The following is a 16099-nucleotide window of genomic DNA, read 5'->3' on the forward strand; positions in this document are numbered from 1 at the left end:
TCTAAAGTTGATATAATTGAGGAAGAGATTTTGAAACTCAGGGAGCATGCCAGAAGGAGGGAATCAGTGTCGGCTGAACGCTCGCCGACAGTAAGTCAACACCCCTTCTCAGCTGTGAAGAGAAAAAAGCACAGTTAAAGAACAGTGTGATAAAAGCCCAAATTATGTTGTCCAAGAGTGTAAAAGGCAGAGTATAATTAGGCATTTTACGATCTTGTTTGGCTTTCTTGTTTGACTTCCTTATAGTACGTACACGTATTACTTGACTGCGGGGGTTCTTTTCAGGGACATGGGGGTGGACTATCTATAACCAGGTTCCGGTGTGACTGAGAGTTGTGCAGAAACAAAAGTCTCTTTGAAGTGTGCAAGGCCCTTCCAGGACTGTGAGTCTGTCCTTTGGAACACAGTCCACATTAACCCACCCTCTTGGTGTATCAGTGCCTTTCCAACTGCATTGTACTCATTTATTTGCCAGCTTCTGTCATATTTTTTTCATTTAGATACATATAAGCTATGATTTTAAGCTGTCAGGTGGGCTTTATTTATTTAAAAGGCTAGACTGCTCAAACACTGCTAGCCTTCTCTAAGAGGGAGAGCCCCAGGTTCGGGGAGGTAAGAGAAAACCAACCATCAAAAAATAAACCAGCTCCTGGACTGTGAACTTTTTATATACTTCAGTCTCAGTCCCTACCTTTGAGGATACAGAGTTTTATTATGTGTGTACTTTAAGCAACTAAGTTTTTAAGAAAAAATAACCGACATCCCATACCAGAATATCATTATAATGGAAAGAGTAAAATCTCTTTAATTATAAGTGTTGCAGCCTTCTCCCATGCCTGGCTGGCCACAGCATGGACTTGATAAGCATACAGTGTCTTTCATACTTGCCATTACAACATGTTAATTAAGAGAATTCAGCTGTGGCACCAGCTGGGGATGTCTGGCTTTGTGGAAGATTGCAATTAGATGCTTTATTTTCTATTTTCTTTTTCCCCTTTCAACTTTGGTGGAATGCCTTTGAGTAGGGGCTTTTAGTCTCAGCAGTATAAATACTTTAATGTGCCTAATTATGTAATCATACACTTACGCTCCTCTGTGTACACACACATCGTTTTGTGGATTTTTATCCCCTTTTCCAGTACATGAAACATCTAGCCTGCTTTTTGGTTGACATGGTGGAGCCAGACTCCTCTGAGTATTGAGCAGGAAGACGAGGAGGGTCAGAGTCAGTTAGGGGTTTCCTCTGATTATGATCTGACCCTCTGCCCCTCCCTCCTTAACCCTCTCATGGACAAGTCCTTTCTCTCTCAAATAATTAGCATCTCAATAGTTTCCTAGAAAAGTCAAGGTAATTTAAATGAAGTTAGACTTTATAATACTGTATCTTTCCATTAATTTGCAAGTGCAGTCTTTCAAAGTGTGTGGTGTTATTTTTCCCAGTCCTCTGTTCCAGGCCTATGCATAGGGCATGAGCCTGGACACGAGAGCTTATGTGTGCAGGCACAATGGAACCCATTGATCTCTGGCATTCAGCTTGTGCGAGAGGTCCTGTGGCCCCAGCTGTTAGACCAGGACCTGGGAGCAGCTGCTTTCTTAGATCCAGTCCTCCAGGGATAGGCCATCTGCTGCCACGTGAGGGAACCCTGGAAAAGAAATTGACCTCGAGACGTCTTTGTACTCCTTTTCTTAGCTAAGTCCCTACAGTTTTTCCTGCCCCCACCCCCAGGCAAACTTAAGCAAGGTGCCTCTGCACTGGAAAACACACATGGTTTCCGCTTCTGTTCTTCTCCTGTCTCCACTCCACCACACCATCACACCCAACTCCATTAAAAAAGTTTCCAGAGTAGGCAGGGAGATTTAGATGGCTGTCTTCTTCAGCTGGATTAGTAACTACTGTAGAGCAGACTTTCATTTTATTATTAGTAACATGACTTTGCATTTTAGGACTGGAAGTGTCCTTAAAAATCTCATTTTATGGAAGAGGAACCCAGGATATTTTCATTCCTTAGCCTTATATTCAGGGCCCTCCCTGCTCTGGCACCAGCGTGATTTTCTGCATTTCCAGCTCCCTGCTGCTAAACCTGGAATCATTTGCTGCTTTCCGTACACATACCACCTCTTCTTGCTTCTCTGCCTTTGCCCATGCCCGCATCTGCCCTTCGCATGGTCTTCCCGCTTTCCTTCATCCCAGGCACGGTCCCATAGTCACCATTTTATCCCATAGTCACCATCTTTCACCCAGTGGTCACAGTCCTGTTTCCCCCTGATGCTGGAGTTCTAATGCCATTTCTTTCTTCCTTTCTGATCTCTTACTCCTTGGATTAACCCTTCGTCGGCACCTCCTCTTGCAGCCCACATTGATTTCTAACACATGTCTATTGTGGTTATTCACTAGACAGCAGCTCCCACCCACCTTCCCCTGTTCCCTGCTGCAGTGCTTTGGTGCCTAGTAAAAACTTGTCGAAAGAATGAATGGATCAGTGTAATCCTTACGTGAACTCTGGGAGATAAACAGAGTAGATGTTACTATATCTATTTCCCCAGTGAGTCTGATGTCTCCTCTGGGATAGAACCAAGTATTAACTTGCTCTTGAATTTCTAGCCTGACGGACTGGTAGGTGCTCATCTATCGATATTTATTTGTTACACTAGTGAAGGCATTCCTATTAGGAAAGTGAAATCCAGAGAGAATAAGAATCAACACTTGTAAATGTTTTTTAGTTCTCTTCAGGGTGAAAGTAATTAAACCTATTCTTTGGAAGGCAAAAGATTAAAGGATATTTTCTGTTCACCCATGTGACATTTTGACACGTTTATCTACTGACGTGAAGAATGGGTGATGCTGCCACAGGCAACATCTGACCAGGAATCTTGATTGGCCAGTCAGAAGTGGCTTGCCAAGGTCAGGGGTCCAAAGACCAAGAGAGCCCAGGGGAGGTGGCTGGAGTGTGGTCCTCAGTGTGGCAAATAAAAGCATGGTTGAGACTCAAGCCCTGAAGCTTCATTCATTGGTTTTGAGGTCACTCTGTTTAATGATCAAGGAGTCTCAGCAGTATGTCAGAGCCAGGCTGGTAAATACTCAGGCGAAAATCAAAGGGGAGGCAAGTCCCAGACTTGTGAGAAAGTACCTTGAGGGCTGGGAGCCCTGCTTTGGACTTCACAGCTGGTTTGAGTGGATTCACAGGAGGTGAGAGGCTTTCCTGTCTTCCCTGCTACCTGGGAGGAGGAAACTGATCTGCTTGGAGTACTCTGGCTCCAGCTGGTCCAGAACTTTAGGAAGACACCTAAGTTGAAAATAGGGAAGCAAAAAAAAGCTTCCGGGCAGATTTGACTCCTCTCTGTCCTTGCTCAGCTGAGGATAGCCCACGATGCTGAGTCCCCCTTGTCTGAGGGGCAGAGGAGACCAAGAAGGCGTGTCAAACTCCCTTTTCCTGGGGTGGCCTTGTGAGACAGGGTGATACAGAGGAAGTGTTTGAAGAAGAGAATCCCATTCCCTGCTGGACAGAGGAGGAGGGCTCTCCAGATGAGTGGATACTGTGACATCTGACTCCACCTGCCCCTGTGTCACAGGGAGCCTTACACTTGTTCAGAGTGGGTACGGCAAGTCCCTAGCCCCAGCCGCTTTACTCCCCATGCCCACCCCCACCACACCCTGCAAACAAACAAAAAAACCTTTTCTTTTCCCTTTTATCTCTCCTAGTCTTGGGGTAGGGTCCAGGCTTGACACAAGCCAACACAGAATGTGCGGGGCTCACTTCATGGCCTGCCTTAGCTCGTGGTCTCTTATTTGCGCCTTGTCACAAGGAGGCCCAGTCACATCCTTTCTTCAGAAGAGATCATTCGGGCCTTTACCCCTCAATTACTGGTGAGTGTTTTTCAAAGAACTGTGGTGGTTGCTGGTTTGGGACCATCACCCCAGCTGATTTCTGCCACCTCAGCTGGTTTTTCCCAGCTGTCTGTGGCTGGAGTTTACCGATTGCTTCCTTTCATCTGTTGCAGTTACGTAGGCCTCAGAAGTTGCGGTGGCCTGTTGAGCACCTGCCATGAGGGAAATGCTGCCTGACTCACTGGTGGTACTTGGCAGAGATGCCCCAGTGACCCTGAGTCTTCCGGGCAGCTGGCAGCACGGCAGCCCCTGTCGGATTCTAGCTCGCATCCCTGTCCAGCATTGAGTGGCAGCCTTCCTTTCACATATCCCTCTTGGGAGGAAGGCTTGTGTTCCCAGCTGAAAATGCCCCTTAACCCTCTCCCACTTGAAGCTTTAGGATCTGTGCTCCTTAAATAGCTCCATTGTTTGCAGTGCTCAGAGATTAGTGAAGGAAACTGTCTTGCCTTTTTCCCCACTTCTCTGGAAAAATGAGGCCCCACTTGAGATATGAGCTGAGTCCTCTAGGCTCAAGTAAACTCACCAGTCCACATTCTTCTCCAAACAGGAATTACTGCAACTTCTGTCAGACGGACCCCACCCCCACGCTATACTTTTGTAGGTCTTGGGGGATATTTTTCCACTGGCATCTGTAGTCAGGGAGCTTCCCTGTAATATAGAGAAAGGCAAGCCAGAGTTTGAATCCAGACTCTACTGCTGGGTAGCTGTGTAATCTCAAGCCATTTCTGAATTGTTCAGTCTCACTTCCTTTATCTGAACTAACTGTTACACCACCTTCCTCATAGAGCGGGAGAGTTGAATAGGATGGCCACTTTAAAGTCCAGCGTAGTGACTGGTGATATGTGTTAATTCTGTTTATCGCTTCTACCCTGTTGGACAACAGAGATGTTTAAATTTGTTTTAAATTTGAATTTGTGTTTCTTGAAGGCCTACAGTGTGTGTCTGGCACTGGACTTCGTATAAGGCATTTCCATTAGATGGTAGAATTGAAAATGAAACCACAACTCTGAGCTTTGTACTCAAGAGTCCAACCCTATTTTAAACTCCAAGATAGACTTCTAAGTTAATTATCACTGACTCATCAGTTACCCTTCTGAGGTTGTACAGTGCCTTAAGCGACTGACCGGAGTCTTCCTCCAGAGAACCAGCCTGCACCCTCCTCGAGGTGGGGCATTCTGAGGGCAAGAGCAGACACATGTGCAACTTCGTGAGATGATAGGATAAAGGAGGTGAGACCCGGGAAGCTGTTGCTGATGAGGAAAAATAAACATCTGCTTTCTCTTAACCCTTTAACCCTTAACTACCACTCTCAAGGGAACATAGTATCATTTGTTAATGCATATGGAATGGCCTGGCTCCCTGGGTCTACTGGCAGCCCACCATCCTGGAGGTAGGGGTGGTGGACAGTTGTGGGCACTGCTCTGTAGGGCACTGCCCTGTTTGGGGGCTTTAGATATCGCGTGGCTCAGGCCTGGAGCAGGAGGATGAAGGAGTGTTGTCCTCCTGTCTGTCCTCCTAGCAGTCATGCGGTGCAGGGTGCGGTGGGGGTGCAGCTCCAGCTGGCAGCATGTTCCCCTGAGTGCCCAAGCTGCAGGAACAAGAGGAGGTAAAGGGGTAACAGGCCAGATGGAGGCCCCTTGCCAGCCAAGAGCAACCCGGGCTCTTCTGAAAAGGGAAGTGGGGAAAGAGACTGGCATATTACTGAGCTGGAGCAAGGAGGGGAGCAAAGCAGGACCCCTCCAAAGTGCTCATCTTGCTCTGTTCTCTGCCTGTCCCTGCTCTAAATATCCAGACATTTCTGAAGCAGTCCTTTTTCTTTCCTTTGCCAGAGTCTTTGGCCCAACCCCATTCTAGGTATTAGAGGTAAGAATTTCGTTTGGGATGTGAAAAATGTGTCAGTGCCTGGTATGTGCCAGGCGTGGTGCAAGACACTTTCAGGTTCACAGTTGTATCCATTGTCTCAAACACTTCTTGGAGGCTGGTATTGGCTGTTGAAGAGTAAGGCTCAGAGGAGTTCAAGCCGTTGACAAGGTTGCAAAGTGGTCTGCTGGGTCAAACTTAGATTCATCCATCTGACACCCCAGGGCATGCTCTGACCCCTCTTAGCCCTGATCCTGTTCAGTCAGGAGTGCACCTCCATGGGTAGGTGCCAGTTAGAGAACGCGAGCTGTACCATGCAGAGGAAGGCTGTTTGCTGTTGTCTGTTCTTGACTCATCTCAAATCAGAAACCACGCCATGTGACCCTTTGCATTTAAAAACAAGACTGCCTTGAAATGTGGGCAAAATTTTGCAAGTCAAGTCATTTTTCTGCTAAGGATCTACTCTCTGCCAGATTGTATGCCAAGATGTGGGGAGGCAAGAATGAGCAGAACAAATGCTTGGCCTACAGATCGGGTGGGTGGGTGGAGAGGTTAGGGAAGGACTGACCCGTGAGGAAATAGTTGCAGAGACAACAGTATGGTGATGTTTTGTAGAGAGACGTGAAGATGTTATGGAAACGGAGGAGAAGTAATAAAGCTGCTGTTATTGAACACTTAGTGTGTGACAGACCCATTACCAGGTACTTTAGCTGCGTATTTGTGATGGGTCTGTGCAGCACGCCTTGTGAGGTAGAGGCCTTCGTTCCCCCATTTTACGGATGAGGGAACTGAGGAGTGGGAAGATCTGCCCCAGCCCACACAGGGGGGACTGTCAGAGCAGCACCCACCTCAGTGCTCTCAGTGTTGGCCCGTGCTGCTCAGCTCTACCCTGTGCTGCCTGAGTCTCCCTGGCAGTTCTATTTAGGCCGGTTTCCTGGAGCACGCCACCTTGGAACAGAATCTTGAAAGATGGGTGGGGTTCCAGCTGAGCCCGTGTACTTTCAGGTCAAGGTTTCCAGGCAGAAGAGAGAGAGCACTTCTTTCGGAATGACTAGGGACTTTGATGGCTGCTTCCAGGTGACAAGAGTTTTCATGTTTGGGGCGGGGTTCAGTAAAGAAAATGTTCTTCTGTCTTGTTGGCTCTGAAGCTGCTGGCTGGCATGTCTACTCTCCTGTGAGGTCGAGGAAGTGAGGGACCCAGGCTTAAAACAAGAGGGACAGGCTCTGAAGCCAGACCTACTTATGAGCTGCTAGTCTCCCCAGGCTGGGCTTGGGCTGGGCCTCTCTTGGGAGGAGGAGGGGTGGCCTTAGAGGTGCTGTAGGGTGTAAGCCGTGGTGGCTTCTTCCGCTGTCCCTCCCACCCCCAGCTCCAGCCCCACACCCTGGGGAAGGCTTGAGCTACTGCAGGGTGGCCCTCCCCCCGGCGTGTGGGAAGTTCTCATGAGAAAAGGGATCTTGGCTGGACAATGGGCTTCCTGTCTGACTGCTGGGAAGGTTTGTCCTAGAGGAGAGGAAGGTTGCAAATGGCATGAGAAATCATCTCTTCCCTCCCGCTACAGCCTGTTTTAAACTTTTGACTATTTGAGTCAGGGGTCAGGAAGGCAGAAAGCCAGGGAAAGCCATGGACAGAGCTGCCCCGGAATATCTCTTGAGCAATTGAACACCTGCCTCATTCTCTGCTCCCACCATGTGCTTGAGGTAGGAATCTGCCTTGGTGATGGGTGCAGGAGCTTCTGCACAGACAGGGCACTTCTTAAGCTTCTCCCTGTGCTCAGTTCAAAACCACAGTGGCCATAGGACTTTTATGAAGGAATTTCAGAAGGTGGTGAGGCCAGTCATCTACCCAAATATACACAAATCTACAAATGTCACAAGAGACCTCAGAGGTCATCCTGTTCAGTGCCTTCATGTACTGAAACTGAGGCCCAGAGAGACCAGTGTCCACAGGCGGTACCCAGATTGTCTTTGTCACTGGGCTCCCCTGCCTGTGCCTCCCTTTCCAAAATGTGGGTGTGGGAGGAGAAGCTGCCGTGGAATGGGAAACCAGTCTTCCTTGGTTCAAGTCCAGACTCTCCCTCTTACCCTCTTGGTGACCTTGAGCAAGTTTCTTAACTTCTCTCACTCAATTTGTTCATCTGTATAATGTTATAATATTCTGTTTCTTACAGGGTTTTTTGTGAAGCTTAAATGTGTTAAACAAGTAAAGTGCTTAGACTAGAATTTGGCACATAGTAGATGGTCAATAAAGAGGAAATGTTATTACTGAGATTTCTAAAGGAGGCTTCAGAAGAATCCCTTAGACGGTAGTCAGATGTGATACCCCACCCTCCTTGCGTTTGTCTGGAATGCCCAGTCCCAACTTTCTTGGGAGGCTTTCTTGAAGAGAAGCACCTCCCCTTTGGACTAGTGAGTTCGCACTGTAGGATGACTTTCCTTTCACATATGGAGTAGCTAGATGTTCCAAAAGTCCCAGGCCTGGTGCATCTGCGGATGAGCCGCAGAACAGAACCTGGTGTCCTGCCCTCCTCAGCTCCTTGGCTTGGTGCTCAACCCTGCACCTGAGAAGCCAGAGTGCCTGTGGACTCACTGACAACTGTGTGATTTGGGGCAAATTACTCAGCTCATTCTCATCTATAAAATGCAGAAAATATAGTTACCTGTTTCATGTAAAGAGAGAGCTCAGAAGAGTGCCTGGCACATGTAATGACGCTGTTTGCAGTAATTATTATTTTCCTTGTCTTGTGTCCAAAAAGAAATCTGCACATTCGAATGCCTTTTTTTTTTCCTTCTGTTTTCACTTTGCTTTTTCTCTGGCTCTCTCTGCTCCTTAACAAACCACTGAGGGCTAGAACTAGAAATTGGACCTTCATATATCAAGAAAGGCTTTTAAGAACCAGAACACAAACAGTGCTTTAAAAAACTGCCTGCAGGGACCCCCCTCCCCGCCACCCCCCAGGGCTCATGGTTTCTTCTTTCCACATCTGCTGTCACGCCCAGTCGTGCAGTTCTGAGCCCTTTCCAGTGTTTTCAGACTCCTCCTCTGACTCTCAGACACAGACTCTTCTCCATCAAGCGTCTTTGCTGCCCAGTACAATGGCCACTAGCCCCAGGTGACTACTGAAAACTTGAAATGCGGATAGTCTGACCTGAGATGTGCTGGAAGTGTAGACTTACTATGCAGAAAAGAATAGAAAGTATCTCATTAATAAATCTTTATATTGATTACATGTTGAGATATCAAAATGTGTTTTGCATACATTGGTTAAATAAAATACATTATTAAAATTAATTTGGCTGGTTTTACTTTTTTAACGTGGCTACAGAAAACCTGGCCACATTATGTTTCTGTTGGACCGTGTTGTGCTGGATATGTGCTTTCCATCCATTCCTTCCTCCCCTTTGTATTCTTTTGATCCTGTTTCTCTTTGCCCGGGCTCTCAGCTTCCTCTGGTTGCCAGCAGTTCTCGGATGAGTAGGAAACATGTCCCTGCCTAGGACACCCCAGGCTAATAGAGGATCTCACTTTTGAACACTTCCTTTTTTCATTTACATTAGAGTTGGCTGTGTGCGTGTCTGTCTAGATTGTAAGCGTTTTTGAGGGCATGGTCCTGTCATGTGTACTTTTCTGGCCCCCCTAGAGCATCTTATGTGGAGAGGCACATTCTAATTGTTTGCTGGAGTTACAACCACATAGGGACATGTATGATACTGCCTCACTTGTGTCCCTGGTGATTACAGCTTCTGTGTTGGTGTGGTGGGTTTGGGGGGAACCACTTCCTTTTCCATTGAATTCCCGGGAGAGCTTTTCTCTGACCATCCTTTCTTTCAGCACCTTCATTAAGCACCGATTTCTCTGTGCCCAGTTGTGTTCTAAATGCTACTGCCCTGGTTTAGTGTAAAATGACATCATTTCAAATCTGTGAGTGAACACTGGCACAGATTTCTTAAACCCTCGGTCACTGTGTTTGGGACAAGTGTTTTCTTGATAACTGACAGCAGACAGAAACCTTTCTTGCTGAGTCTTTTAAAATACACTAGGGATTTGCATGTCTGCTTCCCCTTCTGCTGATCTCTACACTCCCTGCTCCCTATACCTTGTTTTTAAGGGGCTCAAGTATTTGTTCAGTCTGTTAAACTGAACACTTTGACCCCTGGGCCTTTCCTGGAGCTTGTTGTGATTTGCTTGTTATGGAATCTTGTGAAAGTTTGTTTTCTTTAATTTGCCCCTTCCTCCTAAAAGTCTAGTCCCCAGAATGAGAAAAGCAAAATGCACTTTAGAAGGGTGGATGGGGGGTTCCTGTTGGCTTCTGCTAACGGTTTTAGGGCAGGAACTCTGAGGCAGAAGTATCAGCCAGATCACTGCTTCTCTACCTGCACCATCCCAGCTGGTCGGTCTCACTTGGTGACTGCTGTGTGCCAGGCGCCCTGCTGGCCCCCTGAAGAATTACCTTGCTGCTTCCTGTGCTTACTGGAGGCCTAAGTGGCTTAAGAGATGATGGAAAGCAGAGAATGAAACTAAGGAAGGAGACTTAATTGATTTTTTTCTGTAAAATTTCTGTCTTCTGGCTTTCTCCTTCTCTTTAAAATTATGCAGCTTTGCCAAATCAGATGAGTTCATCGTCTTCTTGGGGCTCAGAACAGAGCTTGAGACTCCGTCTGTGGACCTGGGGTTGTCAGAGCATGCAGCCGATGTGCAGATTAAGTCAGCCTCCTGCCCAGGAACAGTGGCTTCTGGAAGCCACTGAATGATTTATTTTCTCTTCCTCATGTTCTTCCCTTTCCTGTTAACCCCAGGCGTCACTGATAGGGTCCTCTCAAACACCTGCCCTTTGCCAAGGCTCTCCCACTCTGCTCTTTGATTGGGTGAAAGGGCCATGTTATTTCCTAATGTTCTTGGTGTCTTAAAATGACCTTGCCTTTTTTTGACTTTTCTTTCTAAGGCCTCCTTACTTCTTCCTTGGATGTAGGGCAGTCCCTTTGTGCTGCTGAACTTGAGGTTCTCTAGTTTATTTCCTTTGTATGATCCTTATAGACAAAAGAACTTTTGTCCAGTTTATTTCACCCTGCTAGGGTTCCTCTACTGTTGACATACTTTATTATTATTATTATTATTAGCTGAATTATCTTATGCATCCAAGTTTAAGCTGGGCTACTTGATGTTCTCTGGACCTAACCTGCCCTCTCCTACTTTGGTGCATTAGCTTCAAACCACCACCACCTTTCATCAAGCCCCGCTGGAAATGCTGCTTCCTCCAGGAGCCTTTCCTAGCCTCCCCCCACGAGGTTGATCTCTCCTGCTCTGAGCTCCCTCTCTGTGGCACTAATCCCATTCGTTGACATGTATTAGATTAAATCTGTGGCTACAGGTACCTGAAGTGCTTATCTTTTTATCCTTTTTCAGAGCATAGCGCAATGTCCCCTACACAGTGATCAGTAAGTATTGAGATGAAATTGAATTGTAAGTCACTTCTTGTGGACTTCACTCTTTGCACTTACAAAATGAGTGCCAGATGATGTTCAGGGACCCCGCTCAGAAATTTTGTGTAGATGTGGGCTTTATGAGCAGAAGTACTCAGAAGAGCAGGAGTGACTTTAGAATCAGCAGCCCTTCCCTTGGGACTGTTTTCCAGCAGACTGGACCCAAGTGAGTGGGTCCTGCCTGCTTTCAGGAGCTGCCCCAGTTACTCAGTATTCATTATGCCAAGGAAATGAACCAATCAGACACAGTCCAAGGAGAGCCAGGGGGATCTATGGCAGGCTTGTCACCCTGAACAAAAGAGGGAAGATGTGAAGGGTAAAGCAGTGTGCTGAGGTTTCATTGGAAATCCAGCTGGCCAGCTCTTTGAACTACTTGGCCAGAGTTTAAAGAGGCACCAGAAGGGGTGTGATGCCTGTATCTCCCTCCTGTTCAAGACTTCGGGCAAGGTGGGTGGCTTGGGAGGAGTCTGGAGAACGTGTGTCGCTAGAGGGGACGGAGGCGGCTAGTTTGGCTCATCTACTTATTTCAGAGAAGCTGCCCAGACTTCTCTGGATCCCAGCTTTTTAATAGCTCTTTAAAAATGGAATGTTTCCTCCTGATCTCAGTGATAAGCAACCCGAGGACGGGGACCCATTGTCTCTTTTTCAACTTGGTATCCACCCTGCAGCCTGGCTGGCAGTCAGCTTGCTTCAGTTTGTAGGTTGAAGGGAAGTGGTATTCGGTGAGAGGGTGGTGGGCGTCCTGTGAAGGGAAAGCACCTTATCTCAGACACTCTTAGTCTGTTAGAGGAGGTGAAAAAAAGAAACCCAACAGTTCTCATTCTCATACTCATGTCCCTGTGATCGTCAGCATGGAGACAGGGTATTTGTCAGCAAAATCCAATTCCTTTGGAGGCTTTCATCTTTCTTGCATTAGCAAGGCTTTTGGGAAGTTGGAGGTTGTGGGTGCCTAGCCGCCTGCCAGCATGTCTTCTCCCCAAGCCCAGCCTTCCAAACAATCCCTTAGTGTCCTCACCGTCCCCTCCTGTTTTGCTAGGCACACCCCACAATCCACTGCCTGGAGACTCAGTTCTGCGGTGTCTGTCCAGGCTCAGAAGGGGAGACCTTGGAGTCAGAGGCCGCCCTTCTCCGTAGGCTGCGCAGGCCTTCCAGCCCTCTGATCAATTACTGCAGCTTATCTACACCAGAGTTCCCGCTTGGGTGCTGCTTACGGTCTCCCTGGCTGACCTGCGTGAAGGGGCGGTAGCCTTGATATGCACACTCCTTAAAGGCCTGCTCCCTCCTGGTGTGGAAGCAGGGTGTGGTGGTGGGAAGAGCACAGGTTTCAGAATCAAAAGACCTGGCTTTGCTTCCAGGCCTGCTCTTGACTCTGCTTTACACTTGGCTAAGCATCGTTTAACTTTTGTGGACCAGTGACCTCATCTTCAAAGGGGAGTCAGAATAACTACCTCATAGGGTTGTCAGAACAAATAAATAAGATAGGAGGTGAAGGTGCTTTTAAAAGTAAACAGTCCTGCAGATACAGACTACTGTATATGTAACAGATACACAACAAGGACCTACTGTATAGCACAGGGAGCTATATTCAATAGCTTGTAATAAGCTATAATGAAAAAATGTATACGTATAATTGAATCACTACACTGTATACCTGAAACTAACACAGCATTGTAAATCAACTATACTTCAGTTAAAAAAAAAACTGCACAATCCTACCTGAATGAAAAGTGTAGGATTTACTGTGGGATAGAGAGGAGGGGTGCCGCTGACCACTCTAGGCAGGAAATGGGTGGTGCCGGGGGGGCCAAGGAAGCCTCCCAGGAAAGGCCAACGAGGTACATTTTTATTATATGAAGGAGTCCTTTCTGGCATTGATATTGGAAACAAGGCTAACATTTCCCCTGCGCAGGTTATCAGTGTTTTACCACCTTTCGCTCTGATTCATTGTGTATTCCTGATTCATTGTGTATTCAGAGGGCTTTATTAAAACCGTATTACGTGCTAGATCCCCGTAAGGTCGGCTCTGCCAGGGTCCACCATTCAGCGATGGACGCAGCTCCCTTAAGGCGTGGTGGGGAGGGCAAGGGGAAGTGTCACAGGCAGCCAAGCTTGCCCTGTTGCCAGGGCGCCTCCCTCCGTCATTGGCAACCTGAATTTCCAGACTTTGGCCAGCAGCCTTTCCCAAGGGCTGGCTCTTTGCTCCTCGTGTTTCCTGCTGAGGCCTTCAGAAATGCCCTTCTCTGTCACTGACAGGACTCCTGCTGGAAAGCCTCACCATGGTACCACTGCTCTCCCTCTGTCTTTGCAGTGTGTTCCCTGCCCCCGGAGCCAGAGAATGGTGGCTACGTCTGCCACCCCCGGCCCTGCAGAGACCCCCTGTACTCCGGCAGCGTCATCGAGTACCTGTGTGCTGAAGGCTACATGTTGAAGGGTGATTACAAATACCTGACGTGTAAGAATGGCGAGTGGAAACCAGCCATGGACATCAGCTGTCGTCTCAACGAGGGTCAGTATGGCAGATGAGAAGGGGATGCTGCTGGGCTTCTGCTTTCTTTTAACTCCCGGAAGTGGCACCCGCTCCCCCTGGAGCACCTGTGCTGTGGGGCAGTGTAGCCCCTCGGATGCCCTGCAGCCTCCCTTCCTTTGGGATTTCACATCTTAGTGAAAGGCATTTGGGTTGCTGGTGCGTGTCCCGCTGCGTTTCAGCTGAGCCACTGAGGCATCTGCTGTGCTGTGTAAGGTCCCTTTGATGCTCCAGATCTCTTGTTTGCCTAAACAAGTGCTGGTGACCTTTGACCCTGTTCTGCCAACTCTTGAGCACAAAGCGAGCACCTTCTGTAGGGTCTCTTTTATATTCTTTTTCCTTGAATGGGAATGGACTGTTTTGTTATGGAGCTACAGTCCAGCTGGACAGAAGACCTCTCCCCCATCCTGTCATGCATGACAGGAAACCCAGCTGCCTATAGGAAAGTGTGTGTCACAAAGCCATCCTTGTGCTTTTCACTCGAGCTTTAAGACCGTGACACCCCAGAGAAGCGTGGGGACCGGCCTGAGATTTGCACTGAAAGCTACAGGATCTTAGAACAGGGGGTTATTACCGCCTAGTTCTTACCAGTTTTCCTACCACATGGGGAAAAGCTTGGGCGGGACTTCACATGGTGGAATGGTGTGTGCACTTAAAGGGTTGATGTCCTCCAACCTGCTACTGAGAACAGGATCAGAAGGAGTTTATAAAGGTAAGCTCTCTAGGGGTAAGTGCATTTAGGTGTTAGATGGTCCTCAAGGTCCAGAGTGAAGGGAATTTTAGATTCAGAAACAATGTAAAAGCCGCTCTGCACCATGACGTGGAAAACGTGGCATGTACGTGGCATGTCCCTGCATGACACCCTGTAGGGGCCCTTGGCAAGGTCAGCTGTGAGGTTCACAGTCCACGTGTTTGGGCACAAAACACTTCTGATGATGCTTTGTTTCCACAGACAAAGATGCCCACACGTCACTCGGGGTCCCCACGCTGTCCATCGTGGCTTCCACTGCCAGCTCTGTGGCACTCATTCTCCTCCTCGTGGTGCTGTTTGTGCTGCTGCAGCCAAAGCTGAAGTCTTTCCATCACAGCAGGTGAGCCCGGCGGTGGTGGGCGGCAGGTGCCTCTGCGAGGGGCTGGCCTCTGACTGGCAGAGGGTGGGCCTGCCAGCCCCTGCTGGTCTGTGTGGCTCAGGAAGAGGGAGGGCCCTGCCACGTGTTAAACTTCTGCATGTGCCTGGCACTGTGCTTTTGCTGTGCATACATTATCTTAATCCTCACAGGATCATTGCAGATTAGGAAAGGGAGGCTCAGGGAGGTCCAGTCATTCACTCAAGGTCATGCCTCTAGATATTGACAGAGCTGAGATTTAAACCCCCATCTGTCCAACTCTGGAGCCATGTTACTTCCCCTCCCTCAGTGGTTCTCACAGTATGGTTCCAGCAGTATCAGCATCACCTGGTAACTTGTTAGGAATGCATATTTTCAGGCCCCACCTCAGACTGACAGAATAGAAACTCTGGGGCTAAGGCCTAGCACCATGGTTTCACAAGCCCTCCAGGTGATTCTGATGCAGGCTGGTGTTTGCAGGCCACTGCCCTGTCTCCCTGGTCCCCACTCCTGGATGCACATGAGGCACCTGCCAGGAGTTAAAACAAACATTAACACCTGGGCCTCCATCCCAAGACGTTATGATTTATTTGGTTTGGAGTGGGAGCCTGGCATTAGTGTTTTTTAGAAAGTTCCCCAGATGGTTCTAATATTGTGCAGCTAGTATTGGCAGCCACTGCACTGTGCCTACCATACCAGAAACTGAGGATGTGGTTTTCTTCCCTGCCTTTGTCATTTTCCCTTTTCCAGGGCTGTGCATTAGCCACAAAGCATCCCAGTTTGGGTAGGTGAGGTTGGGGATGGGGGTAGCCAGTGGTGGGGAGCTGGCCCTGAGTGGGTCCCTCAGGGACCCCAGGCTGACGTGGCCTCCCCTTGCTTGGGTTGTCCTGGCACCTCCTGGTTCCCTCTGAGGACAGTTCACATTCACTCACGGCCCCTCCTCAGTCACTGTCCTCACTCACAGGCACAGAGGAACAGACTAAACTGCTTTAAGCAAAATGCTCCTGGCTTGGAATGCACAGACAGGGGGCCAGGCTGAGCTGCATCTCTGTGCACTGCATGTGTGGTTTTCTTCTTTTTATTTTGTTTTATTTAGCAGCTATTTTTAAAAGTCATTAAACAATTAGTAGAATGAAGAGGATTTGGAAGGGACTGTTTATTTGAAAGAATTGGCTATTTCCCCATCAAGTCAAGCTAATCTACTCATCACTTCGTCCAGGTTAAGGAGTATTTTCTCCTTATAGT

General features: G+C 48.1%; 1 protein-coding gene across 5 annotated transcripts in view; it reads left to right on the forward strand.

Annotated features, from left to right (window-relative positions):
• Positions 1–16099, forward strand: part of SUSD6 (sushi domain containing 6) — an 85107-nt gene that overhangs the window by 60852 nt on the left and 8156 nt on the right. For all 5 annotated transcript variants that reach the window (XM_032482266.1, XM_032482268.1, XM_006186426.3 and 2 more), the window contains exons 3-4: positions 13533–13730; positions 14701–14839. In XM_032482266.1, the coding sequence (XP_032338157.1) occupies positions 13533–13730; positions 14701–14839 (337 nt within the window). The remainder of the gene's footprint in view (positions 1–13532; positions 13731–14700; positions 14840–16099) is intronic.

Source organism: Camelus ferus, chromosome 6, assembly GCF_009834535.1.
Source record: "Camelus ferus isolate YT-003-E chromosome 6, BCGSAC_Cfer_1.0, whole genome shotgun sequence".
NCBI classification, from domain to species: Eukaryota; Metazoa; Chordata; class Mammalia; order Artiodactyla; family Camelidae; genus Camelus; species Camelus ferus.